Below are 21035 nucleotides of genomic sequence, written 5' to 3'. Positions count from 1 at the left end.
TTATTTTTATTTTTTATTATCACTCAGACATTCATTAGACTCTTAAATACAAATATTTCCAGGTCCAGAGTGATCAAAGTTCACCAGATTAACGCACCCTCTAGGCAAAAGTCCATTTGGATTAATATCTGGAAAAATAAAAAAGGTTTAGACTTGATCTGATGCTGATAAAACAGCCAAATGTACACAAATAAAAGCAGGAAAATGGCTTTTGAGGAATGCAGGAGGCTGAAGCAGGTGTTCCCTAGTGAGGGCAGGGTTATTTTATCTGGCTCTGTGAGTGCTGTGTGAAGAGAGTTCACATTAAAATCTGACACCTGCTTACATTCACTATATCCAACAGCCTCAAAGTGTTTCCACCATTAAGTGCAATGGATTTGCTTCAAAGCACCACAAATACTTGTTAGGATTCAAATGTGCCAATACAGCATGATAACTTAAATGTTTGTTTATATGAAAAATTAACAGTTATGCTGCCTGTGCTGAATTTAATGCATTACAACATAATACACCTTGATAATAATGTCATGTCATTACTTGCACTACCATTCAAGTTTAGGGACTGTAAGATTGTTTTGAGTCTCACAGAGGATGCACTTATAGTAATAAAGTGAAATGATATTACAATTCACAATAACATTCCTATTTTAATATTTTACAATGCACTTAAAATACACTTTTTTTCCTGTGCACTACGTTCTAATATGTGTGTATGTGTATATATGTGTGTGTTTCTAAACTGTTATAACAATGTATACGTCTTTACTGTCACTTTTCATCAATTTAATCATCCTTGCTGAATAAAAGTCTCAATTTCTTTGGGGAAAAAAAGTCTTACTGACCCCAAACTCCCAAAAAAGGGTAGTGCATGTATGTCCACAGCTGGATGTCAAAATATTAACATGCATTTAAAATGGTTTAATGTTCCAAGAATCTACGCAGCAGAATACAGAAGGCTGTTTTAGACATGGTTACGGTAAATACGCTACAATTGGAATTCCAGACAGGGTTTTCCCTAGCGACATATTGGGAAAGAAGGACATTCCCTTCTGTGGTTAATCTGGTCTGATAATACTTATGGCCACTGCCTCCCTAAGCAATTTTAAATTACAGCCTTGCAGATTACATAGGAGCATTTTCAAAGCATAAAAAACAATTACTAAAACTTTATAGTTAACATCCTTGGTATGAATGTCTCTGTCCCATAAAATATAAAGTTTTTTAATCTTGGATGCACCAATATTAAAATTCTGGCCAATAAGGATAAGACGAAAATTCTTTTCATATTATAACCGATAATTGACAAGCATTTAATATTAAATTCTATACTATTTTGTCTAAATAAAAAATACTTTTTAAAATAATATTTTATATTATAAGATGCAAAAGATCAACAAATCCATGATATGAATGCAAAATGTTTCATTATACATAGCCTATTTTGTATAATATATGTAAAGGAAATGTACAATTTAAGGATTAGATTAACATTTAATCATTTAGCAGACACTTTTATCCAAAGCGACTTACAAATGAGAACAATAGTATCAGTCAGGTCAATGAGAACAACAACAGTATACAAGTGCCATGACAAGTTTCAGTTAGTCTAGTACAGAACGCATTGCCAGGTTTTATATATATATATATATATATATATATATATATATATATATATATATATATATATATATATATATATATGAAAATACAAGAAAAGAAGGAAAAGTGCTAGTATTAGTTGGTTAAGTGCTGGCGAAAAAGATGAGTCTTTAGATGTTTCTTGAAGATGAGTAAAGACTCAGTTGTACGAATTGAGATTGGGAGGTCATTCCACCAGCTGGGCACAGTCCAGAAGGATCGTGAGAGTGATTTTGAACTTCTTTGGGATGGCACCACAAGGTGTCGTTCACTTGCAGAGTGCAAACTTCTGGAGGGCATATAAGATTTAACCAGTGAGTTTAGGTATGTTGGTGCCTTGCCAGTGGTCGTCTTGTAGGCAAGCATCAGTACCTTGAATTTTGATGCGAGCGGCTACTGGTAGCCAGTGTAACCTGATGAGGAGAGGAGTAATGGGAGCTTTTTTTGGCTCATTGAAGACAACCCTCGCTGCTGCATTCTGGATCAATTGCGGAGGCTTGACTGTACATGCAGGAAGCCCCGCCAGGAGAGATTACAATAGTCCAGTCTGGAGAGAACAAGAGATTGGACAAGAAGTTGGGTGGCTTGCTCTGATAGGAAGGGTCTAATCTTCCTAATGTTGTATGAGGCAAATCTGCAGGACCGTGTCGTTGTAGCAATGTGGTCTGTCCTGGAGGGAGTAATGGTCAAAAGGTTAAGCTGAAAGTTATGGTCATTCATCCAGCTAGAAATGTCATTCAGACAGGCTGAAATGCGAGCACTTACCGTCGGGTCATCTGGTTGGAATGAGAAGTAGAGTTGGGTGTCATCAGCGTAGCAGTGATAAGAAAAGCCATGCTTCTGAATGACAGATCCTAATGACGTCATGTAGATGGAGAAGAGAAGTGGTCCAAGTACTGAGCCTTGAGGAAACCCAGTAGCAAGTTGTTGTGACTTAGAAACATCACCCCTCCAAGACACACTGAAGGATCTATCAGAGAGGTAGGACTTAACCCACAGGAGTGCGGTTCCAGAGATGCCCATCTTTCTGAGGGTGGACAGGAGAATCTGGTGATTAACGGTGTTAAAAGCAGCAGACAGGTCCAGTAAGATGAGTACTGAGGATTTTGAAGCTGCTCTTGCTAGTCGCAGGGTTTCAGTAACCGAGAGCAGAGCAGTCTCAGTTGAGTGGCCACTTTTGAAGCCAGATTGGTTGCAGTCCAGGAGGTTGTTCTGTACAAGGAACATAGAAAGCTGGTTGAACACAGCTCGCTTAAGTGTCTTTGCAATGAATGGAAGAAGGAATACCTTTTCAAGAAGTGCTGGATTTTGAGATGGTTTCTTAAGCAGTGGGCTTACCCGAGCCTGCTTAAATGCTGAGGGAAATGTTCCAGAGTGAAGAGAGGAGGTGATAATGTAAGTAAGCAAAGGTATGACTGAAGAAGAGATCACTTGAAGGAGGTGAGTGGGGATCGGATCAAGTGGACAAGTAGTAGGATGATTGGACAGGAGAAGTTTGGAAACGTCCATCTCTGAGAGTGGAGAAAAAGAGGAGAAAGAGTGCGCGTCGGTCATTGTGAAGTTATCCTTAGTCTGCGGTGTGGAGAATTGGTCACTGATGGTTCGTCTTATTTGTGAAGAAAACTGCAAAGTCGTCTGCTGTAAGAGTTGATGGAGGCGGATTAAGAAGAGAAGAGAAAGTTTTGAAGATTGACGGAGCGTATCAACAGCTGTTAATTTTGTTGTGGTAGTAGGATGTTTTTGCCATGAAGATATTTGCAGAGAAGGTAGAGAGGGGAGACTGATACACACTGAGGTCGGTAGAGTTTCTTGATTTATGCCATTTCCTCTCTGCAGCCCTAAGTTTAGAGCGATGTTCATGGAGAACCTCAGACAGCCAGGGGGCAGAAGGGGCCGTGTCTGGTGGTCTAGACAACAGTGGACAAAAGTTGTCCAAGCAAGATGTTAAAGTGGAACAAAGAGTGTCCATAACACTGTTCGTGTCCAGAGCTAACTTACTATTTACTTACTATATAAGTTCCTCTTGAATAGTTATCCTGAAGAGATGCATTACTAAATAAAAACACTAACTATTAGAATGGAACTGTAACATCTTCAAATTAAAACAGCACTTAAGTAGCTTAAATGAATGAATAAATGAATGAATAAATGAATTAAAATATAAGGGAAAACACAAATATGCATGTGAGAGAATAGTTTATTCAGTAGAAAAGAGAAATACTGTTGTTGACTATCACTTTCATGAGCGGTCTTTCAAACTTCAAAAAGACTGATCCACTTTAAAAAAACACCAGAGCAAAATATATACCCTAAAATGTATAAATGTACCCTAAATCTATATAAATCAAGTGCACCCAACTTTTAATGAAGGTAGAACCAAAGAGAATTACTAAGGCCATTTTCTCTCTCTCTCTCAAAAAAAAAAGTCTTCATATTAGACCTCAAGGAAATGCTATTTTTAAATATTTGGTTGGAACCCATTGAATTAGGTGTCCTCTGTTATAATAATGTTTATTATAGAGGTTTATTAAACAATTGTTATATATACAGGTCATTTTTAGACTGAATTTCCACTTTAATCCTTTCATCTTCCTTTATGTGTGAATGCTTTCCAAACTGTATATACACAATGTGTCTTTCTACCTTAGAAAGGTCTGAATATTGCAGATACATTTTTTAGCTTATGCCCACTGCATAAACAGTGAAAAATATAACTGATGTACAAATAAATAACTGCACACTTGTACTGCATAGGAGCATGAGCCGCAGTCTAAATCCAAGATCAAATGTCACTTCTTGATTAACTGGTATTGCACCTGTCATACTATACATTCAACCATTCATAACACTCAAAACGTGAGGATGAAAGACTATCTGTAGCGTTTTTGCAGAAGAGAAAAAGACTTAATAATCCATTTGTGCAGTTGATGCCAGACAGCATCAGACAGTCTCTCAACACAATAGAAAAACATTAAACACCTCTCTTTGTCTGAAAATTACAAGCTCGGTGTTCGCACAACATCAAATAAATGTTGGGAGAAGGTCACAAGAATATTCGATAATATAATCTTCCCCAGTTTGCAAACCGATTCTGTCAAACTTAAGCCACAGTTTAGTCCAATTTAACAAGCACAGGCAGCCCCTTAGATGCTTTATCTGTTTTTTTTTATTCCAATGGCAATCAGCCGTTTTAGTAAATATCTGAATCCATGACATGGCCCAGTTTTCTGTTTCCATCTGCTGGAACGTAGTGGCCTGATAAGCTAAAGTGCTTTAAGTGGCAGTACAGGTGGCTGATATCACTGTTTGAGTAAATCTTTCAGCACAGCTCCACCGCTTGCTTCAGCCGACACAGGTACAGGTGTAAAGGTGGGCAGTGCGGCTGAGATGGGCTTCATAAGCAGGTGGCCCCCAGAACCTGTAGTGCTGCCTGCACCTGCAGGATTGAGGAGGGGTACGGCTGCAGACCGGGGTGCCAGGAAGGGGTTTGAATCCCCGGTGCGCTTACCTGGACCTGAAACACCTGAAAGAACACAAGCAATGTTAGAAGTCATCACAGATATACAGGACCAAGAATGATAACTATAAAGATAGCTATATCACTAGTGTCCAGACCAACAGGCGATAACGTACTGTTTGTACCTAGCAGGCACTGCAGTTATGTTGTCTGCCGATTTAAATGCTGCTGGAACTTTTTGAAGTGAGATGGATCCTAATTTGTTGTTAATGTTTGTATCATTTATCAGGAGGAAATCTTTCTGAAAGTCATTCCAACGATATTGTTCCTCTGTGTCATTACTGTTATAGCATTGGAGGGGACTTCCACATTTTCAAAGAATAAAAACATTTATTAAAACCTTATAGTTAACATCCTTGGTATAAATGACTCTGGCCCATAAAATATAAAGTTTTTTTAGTCATGGATGCACCAATATTAAAATTCTGGCCAATAAGAATAAGCTGAAAATTATTTTCATGTTATAACCGATAATTGACAAACATTTAATATTAAATTCTATACTATTTTGTCTAAATAAATTAAAGAATAACAACTTTTTTAAATAATATTTTATATTATAAATAATAATATAAATTTTAACTAAATTAGTAAAAAAATAAATAATTGTAAACTATTTTGAGATGCACTAAATATTACGTTAAATTGCTTTGTATATAAGCTTATAAAAACTATAAAATTATCATGCATATATTTAAAAACCCAATGTGGGCCTATACCTATAAAAATTGCTAACAACAATAAATTAAAACATAACAATAACAATATATTGTGCATCACTAGTTTTTGTGTGTCATTATACCTGATGCAGGTGCGCTTGCGGTACTCCGGCCAGGTGGGGGCGCACTCAGTGGCTTGATGTCATAAACGGGCAATTTAGGGGCAGGAAGAGCAGGAGTAGACTCCACCTCCAGGAACTTCACAAACATCTCAGAGAAGGACTTTAAAACAGAGACTAGTGTAAGAGGAAGATGCATGTGTATAATAATGTGTGTGCATGCATTCATATGTGCACCCACCGAATTGAGGTTCTGTGCATGTGTAGGCCTTTGGGGAGTGTTGGGTACACTCTGAACAGCTCTGCCTCCTAGCCAACTCGAGACCCATCCAGTCATCCCACTCTTGCCCTCTTCCTGTAACAACTGCAGAAAGAGAAAACATTAAAAGTCGGGAATGTTTGTGTGTGTGTGTGGTCTTTGGTTATGTGTCCTCAAAGCACTCGGACCAATTGAAAACTACACCTTTGATATAAAACCACTGAATCAGACGTATTATTATTATTATTTTTTTTTTTTTACCAAAAAGCAGACTGGGATTATTCTTAATCTTTAAAGTTGTAAACAGAGATCTCGAGTGGAAAACTTAATGTGTAGCATAAACAAATGCGAGAAAGGTGTGGAGAGGAGTGAAGAAAGAAGATATGGGTTGAAATGGAAAGTGGATTGTGTGACGCAGAAACAGGCATACTCATATTTACTTTCCTTCTCTCCCTTTTTCTTCTCTGGAGGCCGTTGAGTAATTCTGCTCGCAACTTGCTGAATAGCTGGAGTCTCTCTTGCTAGACCCCATCCTACTTCTATGGGATTGTGGGTAAGGAAATGCTTTTGGTGTAAGACTGGCATGGGCCCATCATCTAATTCAGTCTTTGTCTGTCTAGCAGTCTCTTTCTTTCTTCCTGCGAGTCTCTAACTCCTGATTTCTGTTTGCTGTCTGTCTATATTCTCATAATGTTTGCTTGCCTGATCAGTCAACAAATTTAATCACAACATTTTAATATATAAACAGCATACTCAGTAATTAAAAAGTTAAAGAAAAAAAACTTTATTTGCCATTTAAGTGAGTTTCATCTAGAAAATGCCTCAGTAACTTAATTCAGATCAAAAATGTATGCTGGTGTGAGGCTAGGTATTAAATTCTATAACAGGGTTATGTAAGGTACTATTTATATTCTTAATGCATGTTTCTTGACATAATGTGAATGATTACTTATGCATGCTAATACAAAAAAAAAAAAAAAAAATAATAACTCGCTCTTCCTCGGAAATGAATTTCCCTTTCTGCTAAAGTTACTTTAGACTGCACAGGATATTAAATAATGTTAACCAATAGCCAAATACATCTACAAATGGCCAATTAGGGTTTGAGGAAACTTGTATTCTCACTCTGGTATGCAACATATATGCTTCAAAATCCAATTAATTCACATTTTTCCCTCACTGAATATCCAGATTCACTTGGAAATACAACACGTTATGAAAGTAAAAAGGAGTTGTGAATGACTGGAGTGCAATTAGTTTGAAAAAGGAAAAACCCCATACTGATTTTGATTCTTTGAGGACAATAGCTTAAAACTATGGCTTTTCCAAGAAAAAAATTTAACCACATCCTGCTCTATCATCAGAACTAATCGATTCCTGTTATTGAGAAAATCAGCCCCACCAGCATCAAAATGGAAAAACAGCAATTCTACAGAAAACAAATCAGCTCTATTAGCTGACAGCCAAATGAATGCGATCATATGTGTGCACAGTTTCTGTGAGTGATGATGTGTCATTTAGTGCAGGCCGTCCTAACAAGAGCAGAAATCTCTATACCCAGATTACCAGCAAGGACCAAACACATTGAAATCATCCTTCAAAAGGACTCAAAACAAGGACCTTTTTCAACAAGTCCATCATGGGCAGCTTGAGCTTTGTGCCAAATTAAACACATGAGGTAAGATGAGTGGAAAAATCTTTTAAACATCTGATTAAAAAACCTTCACGCTGACATCAAACAAGAGATAATTGGAAAAAAATGTAGTAAGAGGCTGGGCGGAGAACCGGACATCAGGATTCAGGAGGCCAAACATTAAATCAACACATGTTTAACAGTCATGTTTCAAGAGTGAGACAAGGACTGGAGCAGAGCCACATTTGAGAGTGATGAAAAGTAGGAGGAATTTTTACATAACAGGTGAAGGAAATGACAAATAGTAAATAGGAAATGAGACTATTGCTACTTCTCTTTGGTAAATTGGACACGAGCACATTTGCATTGATGAAGAGGAATACTTTCATTTAAAAAAGTGAATCCAGAAGAGAGGATCTAGAGAAATCTATAGTACGAGAAGCAGAGAGCACTGACCCACCTCTGTCACCTCATCTCGGTCCAAACCAAGCACATTACCCATAAGCCTCAGCACCTCAGAGCGCTTGTTTCGGGGGGTATGAAAATAGCCCAGGTAAAGATTCTTCATCAGAACCCTGTGTCAGAAGTTAATCATGTTAGGTGATATTCCACAGGAACACCCTTTTGAAAATATTTGGATCTACATATATATGACAGACGTGTTTTGGACTCACTTGTCCACTTTGCCTTCGGTGCTGTTCACGAGGTTCATCAGTTTTCTCTGAGCCTCTTCCAACATCTCCTGTCTCACATCCACTGCAAAACACACACAGGTACAAGTTTGAGTATTTTGAGGTATTCATTCAAGCACTGCGGTCACAGTTAAGCTTACGAGTTTTGGGCTAATTCATAAAAAGTTTAGTTTCTAGACGAAGCCAATTTTACTTGCACTTGGTGAGTGTTCATTTTGGATGCATCTCACAAACACAGCTTTCAGCAGGAGGTGGTATATGACTTTGTTATGCGTAAATGCAAACAGTAGAGAACAAGTGTTTGCACTGAACTAATAAGTATGCGTGTCTCCTCCTTAATATAAACAGTAATAACAGTGGTATGGGGTTCAGTGTGTCTGGGAATGTCTCGTGGAGTAGAAACAAAGAAGTCTATGAATATGGCGTGCTGTAAATGCCTTTATCACAAACACCCCTTGCTGATCCAGACCATTTGGCTCCTCAGAACCCTTTTCCTCTGAGCCTTCACCTCCTGAGACCACACGAACTGAGCGATAAGAAAGGGTGCGAGAGTTCCTGTCTGTGCTAAACACCCTGGAAAGTCTGTCGGCCACACTTGTGCTTCCCTATGCAAAAAATGAACCATTCTGGATCATTCTGTTTATGTTCTCCACCGCTCATCCCTCACCCTCATCTCCCTCTCAGACCGACAGCTCCGTATTGTTGATTTGGGGTTTGATACGAACAGAAAACAATGGGATAATGCGAGATAGAAAGACAGGGTGGATGGAAAAAGAGAAGCTTTTTCTACACAGTTTGGCTACTGACATGCTATAAATATTATTTTTCTGACAGAGCGAATGCTAAACATCTATACCATCTACAAACTTGGCTGCTCTCTGCATCTCTCGCACAAACGTCTCTTAATGTCTGCACTGATATGAATCAAATACAAACAACTACATAAAGCACAGTCTCAAAGAGTCGAACATTATTTATTGGTTCCTTATGTTGCTGGTCCTGTTGATGTCACAAGTCTGTTCAGAAAAATGGTTCACAGTGCTATAAATCTAAGAATATTTCAAACAATGTGTCAACTGAGCTTGAGAGAAAGTCTTTTTGCAAAACATTTTTATAGGATTGTGTCATTGAAAGGATATTATATTATAAGTGCTGTGCAACACAGGTTCATAAGGGTAATTAAATGAGCAAAGTCATAAAAAAATGCTTTTTGACTAATAATTATCATAATTATTTTTATTAATCAAGAACCAAGAAATTAACTCAATTAACACTTCAAGTTTCTGGTAATAAAGTTTTTAAACAACCAATGTTGTAATAATTCCAGCAGAAATACCATAGAACTGAGCTAATATGGGTGTGTGTGTGTGGGGGGGGGGGTGTTATTGGACAATGAGCGTCTCAAAGACAAAAAGGTTGAGAACCATGGTCCTTGATAAAAAATGAGATTTCCTAGTAAAGTTCTTATGCTTTGATTTCAACAAAGTCATTAACTAACATTGGGCCTCACCTTGTTTCTTCAGATCTTCTATATGTTCCTCTTTGAGGTCCAGCTGGTCAGTGAGGCGGGAGGCAGACTCTAGAGCTGCGGTTGCTTCATCCAGGTTTATCTAAGATTACACACACAGACATCGAACCTTAACATAAATCCTTGTGTCAATCACTGTGCAGAAAGGACAGAGGTTTGTATATGTCTGCTTGAACTGACTTGCAGAGAGGCCGCCTGATCCTGAAGACTTTCTGCTTTAGTTCTCCACTCTTCTTTCTCTCTCTTGTGTTTTTCCAGTTCTGCTGAGTACATGGCCTTTTCTTCTGTAAAGAGAGATACACGTCATCATTCCATAAAAGAAAGATGATTCTCTTCATAAATTACAATAGAAATAGAATAGCAAAAAAAAATGTGCATGCTTGCCTTGTTGAAATTGTTCTAGCACCATCTGCAGGTTCGAGAGGGACACCGCATACTGGTTAATCTGATCCTGAGCAGCACGGAGCTGAATGAGCGCTTCATCTCTCTGTCTGACTGCTCCGTTCAGTTGCTCCTGAAGAGACTCGACCTGCAGGCTAGCCTGCTGACTACAGACACACACACACACAGTTATTTTAAGAAACTCATATATACAATCACTTGTAATGAATAATTAATAAATGACCAGTTACTTTTGACCAGTAATAAGTAATGGCACTGCAACCAAACTGATTTGGTAAGTGTTGGGTGACATTTTATGACGAGTTCTTCAAAAAAGGTTTGAGTCTTGAAAAATTAAGTCTTGCCCTGCCTGGTGAAAATCGGACACACCGTCTCAGATGAGTTTGAAAAACGAGGTTTTGAGAAAATTCTAAATGGTGGGAAAACTTTCATGACAGAAAATTATGTTAAATGGTGAGATTGATTCAGCATGAGCCAAGGAATTCTGGATTCATTTTGTTTCTGGCCCTTATGGCTCATAAGTTAATAGCATAAGCATCAATGCAAATTTGAGCTGATGAAGGGTTTAAGGTAGAGACTCTATTGTTGAGTTATTATTGTGTCTATTGTTGACACTGTTCTCTATCCGTATGCCTAATTTTTATAACTTCTATAAATGGGTCTATGGGCTGCCATAGGCTCAAGAATGGAAGACGATGACTAAAGAGTAGGAAAAAGAGGAGGAGAAGACTAATGCATAAAATACCTTCATTGCTTGGCCCCTAATTTTATAAGCATATATGATATGGAAACAAATAACAGTATAAAAATAGACTAGTGAGGGCAGGATGCAAACTATGGTTTGAAACCAAGCAATAACACAAACAGACTAAAACAGACCCACCTTGCGCTCTCCACGGCATTGGAGGAAGATGCTAACCGCTCCTCCAGGAGTGCCACTCTGCGTCTCAGCTCTCCCTCTCTGTCCTCAGCTGCCAAAGCCTCACGAGTGTACGAATCCTCAATCTCTAACAGGTGATTGCGCAAACGCTCCACCTCCTGCTTCAGACGCTGCTCTTTATCGCGTGTGTGTTGCAGCTACATAAAGGAAGAACATGAAAGTACAGTAATTCCCCCCAAAAATATATTTTTGATGGATGCAACTGGATATTAAATTGTTATGAAATGTTATCTTTTAGTAAGGCAATAAAGCAAATAAATTATGTGTAATATTGGGCTTTGCTACCTCACTCTGAAGAGCGGATGTCTCCATTTGTTTTTGTTTGAGAGCCATCATCACTTGATCTCTTTCTTGCTGAAACAACACTGCCTTCTCCTGCATGGACTTAACTTCATTCAACAATTGGTTCAGCTCACCAGATTTACCCTGCAGTAGGGACAATGGCAGAAGGGATCAATTTCACAACATATAAAACCAGAAAAGTCAAGAAAAAATGAAATGCATTCATTGGCATTAACATTATAAAAGTGCATTGTGTTCACTGCAGTTATTTAGGAGGTTGGGTGAACAGAAGAGATTTTAAAATTAATAGTAATAATAATAAAATAAAATTCAACAGTTACTACTGTTCAAAACTGTAGGATGTAGGATTTTTATGTATTTGAAATAAGTCCCCTAATTTTGTCAAAGCCACATTTATTTGATCAAAATAGAGTCATTTTTACACATTTTTTTATATTTAAAAGACACACAATAAGGCAAACCTGCTCTTTATCTTTTAGCATCTTCTCAATGGCAGAAGCCTTCTCATTCACAGCACTGAACTGAAACTCTCGTTCCCGGAGCAGCAGTGACACCTGCATGTTGGTCTCCTGAAGGGCACGGAACTCTGTCTCTTTCTCACGAGCTTTTGCTGCTATCGCTTCATTCTCCTCTTTTAGCTTCTTCACGTCGAGTTCCAGGATCAACGCACGCTCCTTCAGGTTTGTCACAGCCTGCTTCAAGACCTCATTGTCGTTTTCGCGATTACGTAAATTTTCACTCACCTAGATTGCACACAAAAAATGTCACATAAGTTTAACATTAACAAAAACCCAAGTGTATTTAAAAACAGCCATTCAACACATCAGAATTGTATGTCACCTGACTGAGTTGGTCTCCCTTGGTCTTAATGAGCAGATCTTTCTCTCTGAGGGAGCGCTGTAGCGATTCTTGCTTCTCTCGGGCCTGCTTGAGCTCCTCTGCATGGCTTCTCTGATCACTTTCAGACAGAGATGCAGAATTTGACAAGCGATGATTGTTTTCCTGCAGAATTCTTATTATGCTCTCCTTCTCTGCTAAAATTCTCTGCATTGACTGCAACTCCTGATGAAGGCTCTCATCTTGGCCAGGTGGTGCTGCCCCCTTCAGGTTTGGAGGGGCAAAAGCCTGGGTAGCAGAAGCTTCTGGAGAGTGCTTGACATTGCCGAGCTTCCCAAGCAGGACATCTTTAGTACTGCTCAGCTGGCTGATGGTCTGCTGCACCTGTGCCAGCTCTTGACTCAAAAATCCCAGCCTTTTCTCTTTCTGCTCATAGCTCTGAATAAGTCTGGTGTAATCCACCGAGAGCTGTGAGCTGCAGTCACTATCTGCAGAAACCTGCCCCTGGAGCTTGAGCAGCTCCTCTTGTAGCTGAGCAGATTCATGCTGCATGTTCCTCACAGTCGTGATCACCTGCTGCTTCCACTCCTCCATCTTCTTCACTTGCTGTTTGAGACTGTCACGTTCTTGTAGGAGCTCCTCAAACTGGTTACTGCTGACACCCCCGGAGCCACCACTAACAGAATTGCCGCCACCAGATTCCTGGAGGACAGTGACCAGGGTCTGACATTTCTGAGTCAAGGCGTCAATCTCAATGTCCTTCTCACGAATGATGCGGGAAAGGTTCTGAATGGTCTCTCGAAACATCTCTTGACTGCCTGAAGGGTCGCTCATTGTGGAGAGCCGCTGGTTTTCTTGCTGGAGCTTCAACAAGGCGGCTTCCTTGGATGCAACAATGTCCATAATGCGATGGTAGTCTGAGCGTAGCTGGCTGTTTTCTCTCGTTTTCTCGTTGAGCACGGCCAACACCTGTTCACGTTCCACCGCATATGCCTGCAACTGCTGCTGCAGGAACACCACATCTTGACCATGGCCACCAGCCACACGAGCGTGGAGTGCCTGGATTTCTAAATCTTTTTGAAGCACCATCTGCGAGAGCTTTCCCAGTTCATTCTGAGAGACCACAAGTTGGTCGAGCTGCTTGGTTAGAGACAGGTTCTTCTCATTTAATTGGTTAATCTCAGTCTCTTTCTCACTGATTCCTTTCACAAGTTTCTCAATCTCAACCTTTGAAAGGTCATGTTTCTCATTACCGTTTTCGCCATTCAGTGACTGGGTCTTGTCTTCCTGTAAGATTTCTACGGACCGTATATGACTCTGTCCTTGTGTGCTCAGGCCTGACTGAAGCTGGGCAATCTCCTCATCTTTAGCACTGATGAGTCTTTCGTAATTGAGTGAGCTTTGTTCATGTCTTGTCCTTGCTTGCTCTAATTCACTCTGTAGCACCTGCAGAGAACGCTGTGTGGCCTGCTGTTCCTCTGATACCTTCCTCAAAGATTGGACCTCTTTTTCAAGATGATCTCTGGCAGCTTTGAGCTGGGCCACCTCAGTCTCAAGCTCTGTTATGATGTCCAGTGTCCGCGGCTCTGACAATAACTGCGGTCTGCTTTGTTGGTCCCTCAGACGGTCAATCTCTTCTTTTAGATGGCTGTTTTCTTCCTTCATGACTCCAAGCTGTTTGTCTTTCTCCTCCACTGACCTTCTCAGAGAGTCACATTCCTGAGTTGCGCCAAAGAACTTGTGCTCTAATTCCTGTTTTGTTTCTGCAGCTTGAGCTTTTAGGGTTTCGGCAAATGCATCCTTTTCCTGCAGAAGCTCGGTGAGTTGATTTTGGCCTGCCACAGTGATGTCTAGCATCTCACTGGTGTCTTTGTGGTCAGAGACCATCTGCTCCATCTCACGCCTGAGCTCTGCTATTGAGAGATCTTTTTCCTGATTCAGTTTCACCATTCGCTCATGTTCCGTCTGCAGTGCAGAAGCATCCATAGAGCGTGCTCTGGTCAGTTCATCGATGGTTTGTTGATACTGCTTGGTCTGATCTGATAGTCGCTTCTCAGTCCTACTTAGCTCAGATTCTAACTGGCTCTTCTCTAATTTCAAGGCTTCAATGCGAGTATCTTTCTCCAGGGAAATCCTGCTTAGAGAGGCTTGACCATCTTGGATCTGCCTTTCCAAACTGTCAATCTTCTCCAAAGTCTGAGTGCACTCTTCTTTTAACTTCCTATTTTCAATTTTCAATTCAAAGTCCTCTGAAATGGCCCTCTCGTAGGAGGACTTTACTTCTGCTAACTCTGCTCTCAAGCCCTGGATCTCTTCATCCCTTGCATCAAGTACCTTCCTGTGTTCCTCGAACTCATTCCCTTGCTCCCCAGAATGATTTAACTTCTCACAAAGTGCAGTAAGTTCTGATTCTCTCTCCTGAAGCGTCCTCTTGAGTTCAGAGGTCTCCTGCCGCAGCTCTTTGCCCAGATCCTGTGACTTGCACAACTTTTCCCTCAGCTCCTTTACCGTGGTTTCCAGTTGCTGCTTTGCCATGTGCAGTTCATTCAAGGAGAAAGCACTTTGACTTAGCTTCTCCCCCTGAGCTTCCAGTTCCAGTTGAAGAGTCCGTCTCTGGTCAAGAGAGGAGTTGAGATCTGACTGAAGATGGGCTTTTTCAGCATCAGCCTGGGTTTTCTGCAAGGACAGCTGTTCCTTGACTGTAATAAAATGCTTGAGGAAAATCATTGAACAAGTATTTAGTATATTAATTCAAATTAGAAACATTCAACAGATCCAATAATTTTACATGATCATACATGATCTCAAAAAGAGTACCTGTGTGGCTTCCTGGTTTTGCCTGTCCAGTTCTTCCAGTTCAGCACTGAGTGTCTCTATATCAAGATGTGCTTGCTTTAGTGCTTGCTCCCGTTGATGCAGCTGGCTCTTTAGGTCGGAAACTTCCTGGGATAGTTCCACAGCACTTTCTGACTCTAAACCCTCGTGTCTCTCCTTGGCCAGAGTCAGTCTCTCAACTAATGCAAGCTGATAAAAAAATTGTGAAAAAGTGTATGAAACTAATGTCAATTAAGCAAAAATTACCATTTCCATTATAACATGCAAGTGTCCTTTCAAAAAGCTATTGAAGTAGATTTTTTAGATTTGACAGGTACTGAACGTCTGTCTAAAAACAAGAAGAAATGGGTATTTATTGTGTACCATAACTTTGTCAACATATACAAACCTTTTCTCTCTCCAGCTCTTCCTTCTCTTTCCTGAGAGTATCAACGATGGTGTTGAGCTCCAGGATGTCAGCATGTTCTACCTCTTCTGTAGGACTGCTCTGAATTAAATAAATAAAAAAAGAAAAGTGTAAAATGTATTGATACTCAAGCCACACTTACATTATTTGCAGAGGCAACCAGAAAGTGTCTTAATTGTGAAAATTTATATCAATTGTTTTATATTTAGGATCCTCATCATGGTTAAAAAAAAACCTGAATATTATTGGTCTACAAACTTCTAAACTGTGCAGAGGAAGGTTTTTAGCAAATTTACCTCACTGAGAGTCCTCAATCTAGCCATCTCTTTCTCTGCACCTAAAAAAAATTATATGCAAATATATAACATAAATATAAAGCTGATGGATTTTCCCATCCAGGAACATATTTGATTATACACAATTTTGTGCGTTCTCTATACCTGCCAGAGCTTTTTTCAGGGTTTGTATTTCATTTTCATGCTGGGTTTTCAGCATGGACTTCCCCTCCTGTTCCTGTACTCGTGCCTGGAGTTCGTTTACAGACTTCTGAAGGCGACTGTAATTCTGCAACAATTCTGTATTTTCTACAGCAGCCTCCTCCTTTTCCCTCTCTAGCTTGGTCTTCTGATGCTCTGCCTCCTCCAAGCTGGCCAACAGATCTCTGTGCTGTTTGCGCTGAAGCTCAGCCTCCTCCTGTAATGACTGTATGGTTGATTGCAATTCCTGAAGTTTGGTGGAGTCTTGTACAGTGGTTGATTTTTGGGCAACATTTCCACCTTCTGAAAAAGAGGGAGATAAACACAGCATTGTACTCAAAGATCAACTGCTCATTTGAAAGTTACCTCCCGATTAAAAATCAAACACTTCATCTGCATGTAAAAAGTACTAAAATCTCCTATAATAATATTCCGATAATATTCCTCCTCACCACTTTGAAGCTGCTCCTCAAGCTCCTCAATTCTTTCCTCATACTCTGCCAGCTCCTGCCTGTGCCGTTTTGAGATTTCAGCCATTTTCACCCTCTGGGCATCCTGCAATGCTGCCAGTTCATGCTGGTGCTCATCCACCTCCCGTGCCATTTCCTCTCTCAGCTCCTGAATGGGTCAGAAAATCATTTAGGTTAAAAACAGAACCCGATTCCAAGCGCTGACCTACTCTGTTACAGTTCATAAGGTTTTTCACCTTGATCATTCTTTGCATTTTCACAACTTCACCTTGGTGTCCGTTACCATCAACTCCTGGTAGCTTGGATGCCTGTTAAATAAAAAATAAAAAATCGAATTAGTCAAATTTTATGTCATCGCTCTCTCATGATACAATTGTAAAACTGTGTCCGAGGTATAATTTAAAAGTAACCTGTGCAACTCTCCTCCAGTGGGATACATCAGCTTCTAGACGATGCACCTCATTGGAAAGACGGTTAATTTCCTGCTGTGACCACAGGACATCACTGAGGTCCACCTCATCGCCATGGAAGCCTTGATGGACAGCTGAAGAACGGTGCAGAAAGGAAGACGAAGTAGTAGTAGTGGCAGCAGTGGTTATAGGAAGTACAGCAGCAGAATCGGAGGAGAATGCTACAGCCTGAGAGGAATGTTGGAGTTTCTGAATCTCCTCCTGCAGACCACTCTGACGGGCCTTGAGGTGACTGATCTCCACCTTTACAACAATAAACATACACACAATATTAACAGTATGATTTGAAATTTCAGAAAATTCTCCCACTATAATTAGGTATATTGTCATTCTTCTCCAAAATAGTAGTGGAGTTCGTTTTGAACCCAAACCTCTTTCTGTTGCAGGAGGGTTCTGTATTCCACTGACTGCTGATTGACCTGAATCTCTGCCGCCTCTAGCTTCTCCTCCAACTCAGAGTTTATTCTCCGCAAGCGCTCATACTAAACCACAAAAAATCAAAGCAAACAAACAAACAAATAAAAAAAAATCAATTACAGATGTTAATGTACTTACAAAATGTTTTGAAAGAACTGATCCTGTAACTGAATTATGGTTCATAACTGGGCTTCTTTTTTTTTTAAACAACGAGTCCAAATAGAAAGAAGAAAAGTCTTAAATTTTAAAGCACACAACACATAAGCCCTCATGAAAGTTTTGAGCTCAATAAATCACCTCTGATTTTTGTGCTGCATATAAAGTCTCCAGTTCCTGCAATCTAGAGCTGGACACCTGCAGCTCAGAGGCAGCGTCTGGAAGAAAGAAAAACACACTGACATTTAATGAAGTAAAGAAATAGCTGAGCCTACATCTGTGCATGCAGCTTTATTATACAGCAATTGTCTCAAGTGTGAATCATAGAGTGACAAGTTCTTTCCATTTATCGAATTAAAAAAAACTGGAAATTGGGGATGGGAACTTCTGTTCTTCTGTAAACTGTCCAACATTACCAAGTCACTGGAAGAGATGGTCGATTGACTGACCACAAGACCTCACTGAATGAGAAGGCTAAAAGGTAACACAAGTGTACAGAGAGTAAAAATAGACTACTACATTTGTACTCTACACAGGAATCATTTAAAGTCAAAGACACATTTAGACAATTGTTGGGTGACTGTCCCTTTAAATACCAACATTCCAGGAGGATCAAGTTCAGTTATTTTATTCCAGCAGCTGCACAGCCCCAGCAGAATATTACATATCTATAAGGGGCAAGTACACTTAAATGAATATAGACTCTGTCTGGAGTAAATAACAAAAGGTTTTTTTTTTAAAGAATTTCAGTCCTTAGTGCTGCCCTCTGTCCGAAAGTTGTCATTGGGAAGAAGGTTTACCTTCCAACATAGCTATGACCCAAAGCACACAGCAAAACTCACCACACAGTGTTTGAATGAGACAATAATGAATGTCCTTGCATGGCCTAGTCAGAGCCCAGACTTAAAACCTGCTGAAAATCTGTGGAATGACTTGAAGACTGCAGTCTACAAACAGTCACCATCAGATTTAACTAAACTTGAACAGTTCTGCAAAGAAGAGTGGGCAAATATTCCAAAGTCTAGATGTGCAAAGTAAATAGTGACATATCCACTGTAGGTGGTCTCTGTTGTTGTGGAAGAGGACAAACCCTTCCATGTGTCACACCTGCCTTTTCTGAGCAGCCAGCCTAAAAAATGGCTAATGTACACTGGTAAAAATGTATAATAAGTTTCTATATGTTAAAAGTATTTAATGTAATACATGGCATGAAATAACACTGAACAATACTAACAGCATTTATTAATGTACTTTGGTGTTGTTGTTTCAAAAGACAACAAAAGCAGGTAAGTTTAAGTAAGTCTGAAATAACTTTGAAACACGCAGGTCGATGCATCTTGAGACTTGACATATTGACTCAAGGTCTGTCTGCTTTGCTGGAAGCTGCTGATCAAAGTTCTCAGTGTGCTGTGTGTGTCTGTCCACTCCTCCAATGGTCAAAACAGGCATATTTACTTTTAACACCAGCAAGGTTTTTATTGGTAAACAACTGTATTTCTGTGTTTTAATAAGGCAGAATACAACAATAAGCAAGCCAGAGATACACACCAAAGTAATACAATAGTAAGGCCAAGTTGACAAAAGAAAGCAACAGAACTGAGACACATCTATCACTTTCCGGATTAGGATCAAGTTCCTAAACTCCAGCCGAAGCTACACCTCTGATAGGGATTCAGCAGCTGTATGTAACAAACCCCTTACTCCGTCTTACTAGAATTACTTTAGCCCGTTATATATGCAATCATATGCCAATTGCAGAGAATGACGATAGAAATCCTAAAGGGAATGTTCACCCAAAAATGAAAGCCATTAACTCACTGACTTTCTTCTCAAAAGCAGGCTCTGTCTGGAGGCTGCAGGTCCCTAACTTTTATTTTTCTAAGCAAACCATTAAGGTTTGGAAAGTATAATCATTTTCATTTTTGAATGCACTTTCCCTTTAATTACTTTGTAAAAAACTTTGCCAATGTAAAAAAAATCGCATCTTAAAAAACTGCCAAACTATTCATAGTCACAAGTAGCACATTTCACAGTGAGTTTAATTTCGATATTTAGGCCACATATCAAGAACAACTTGACTGACTGTATTCATAAACTAATAAACATAAAACTGTCACATTCATTAGTCTAGCCTACAAAAAATAAATGCCTAATAAACAAAACGATCAAACACTCTCAGTTGTTGTTAAAGACAGTTATATAACAAAACAACAGACCATACTGTGCAAATATTTTAAAAGTGTTAAATGTCTAAATTAAGTCATATGATCTAGATGACTGTTGTCCACTCACCTTCCACTTCCTCGGCGCTTTCCAGTAGAATATCTTTGGTAAAATTTGAGATCTGTCCGGTAAAAGAAGACAAGCTTCCCCCGACCTGCCCCAAACTCTGCCCCAGGCCAGAGCCTAACCCTCCCAGCCAGGACGACATGATGAGCCGATCCGGATCTAACCCTTGATCAACGACACGGGCCTTTCAGACACACAGACAACGCTCTAACATCACAGAGGGCTTCATGTATTCAAGCTAAGAACAACTACCGTTATTTATATTGGTTTGTTTTAACAAACGTAACGTTTATAATAATTAATCAGCGGCGGATCTGGATTCCAAATGGCTCAAAACTTCATGACATAAACAAAGAAAAACGCCGGGTTATACGTGTTAAATCCTCAGGAATCACGAAGACCTGGTTGCCGGATTATATCCACATATGGACGAGCAGGTTTTTGTTATCGGTTTGATTTGGGTTGCTGTGTTTTTCACGCGGATGAAGTGCCAGCTCGATCGCGGCCATGGGGACGTGGACAGCACAGAAGGATTATGGGACGGTGGAGGACCAACATAATCCACACACCACGCCTTAACAGCGACGTCACTGGACTGAACGAGTCCTGCAATCATGTGATTTCTTTTAATATTTCTGAGGGCATAATTTGAGAAAAAATGTTTTTTTAAATGTAATTATATTTTATACTTATATAACACAGGCTTCTATTCATAAGTTTGGGGCCAATAAGATTTTTTTTAATAAATATTTTTAATTAAGCAAGGAGGCTTTTATTTGATCAAAAATGACAGTAAGGGATTTACTTTACACTTTTTTAAAATAGTAAAAACATGTCACTTTTCCACTAAAATATTAAGCAGCACAACTGTTTTCAACACTCATAATAACAAATGTTTCTCAGAATTATTTCTGAAGGATCGTGTGATACTGAAGATTGCGGCGATGGATGATGAAAATAGAGCTTCACCATCACAGAAGTAAATTACA

The 21035-nt window shown here is 39.6% G+C and overlaps 1 protein-coding gene across 2 annotated transcripts; it reads right to left on the bottom strand.

Annotated features, from left to right (window-relative positions):
- Positions 1–3817: 3817 nt before the first annotated feature.
- On the bottom strand, positions 3818–20593 carry trip11 (thyroid hormone receptor interactor 11). 2 transcript variants are annotated; one of them, XM_052612815.1, is made up of 23 exons: positions 20448–20575; positions 20050–20211; positions 17899–17975; positions 17556–17666; positions 17125–17427; positions 16951–17022; positions 16697–16862; positions 16209–16547; positions 16065–16105; positions 15751–15849; positions 15345–15551; positions 12531–15239; positions 12152–12433; positions 11673–11813; positions 11331–11524; positions 10430–10593; positions 10226–10329; positions 10028–10127; positions 8500–8581; positions 8286–8400; positions 6175–6297; positions 5958–6096; positions 3818–5161 (listed from the first exon to the last, which is right to left on the bottom strand). In XM_052612815.1, the coding sequence occupies exons 2-23, from the start codon at positions 20186–20188 to the stop codon at positions 4938–4940; spliced, it is 5931 nt and encodes a 1976-aa protein (XP_052468775.1). In that variant the 5' UTR covers positions 20189–20211; positions 20448–20575; the 3' UTR covers positions 3818–4937. The 2 variants fall into 2 exon arrangements, with proteins under 2 accessions (XP_052468775.1, XP_052468774.1); XM_052612814.1 differs by having other exon boundaries at positions 20050–20593.
- Positions 20594–21035: the final 442 nt, after the last annotated feature.

Source organism: Carassius gibelio, chromosome A13 (assembly GCF_023724105.1).
Source record: "Carassius gibelio isolate Cgi1373 ecotype wild population from Czech Republic chromosome A13, carGib1.2-hapl.c, whole genome shotgun sequence".
NCBI classification, from domain to species: domain Eukaryota; kingdom Metazoa; phylum Chordata; class Actinopteri; order Cypriniformes; family Cyprinidae; genus Carassius; species Carassius gibelio.
Note: the sequence above shows the minus strand (reverse complement) of the source record. Positions and strands in the feature narration are given on the sequence as shown.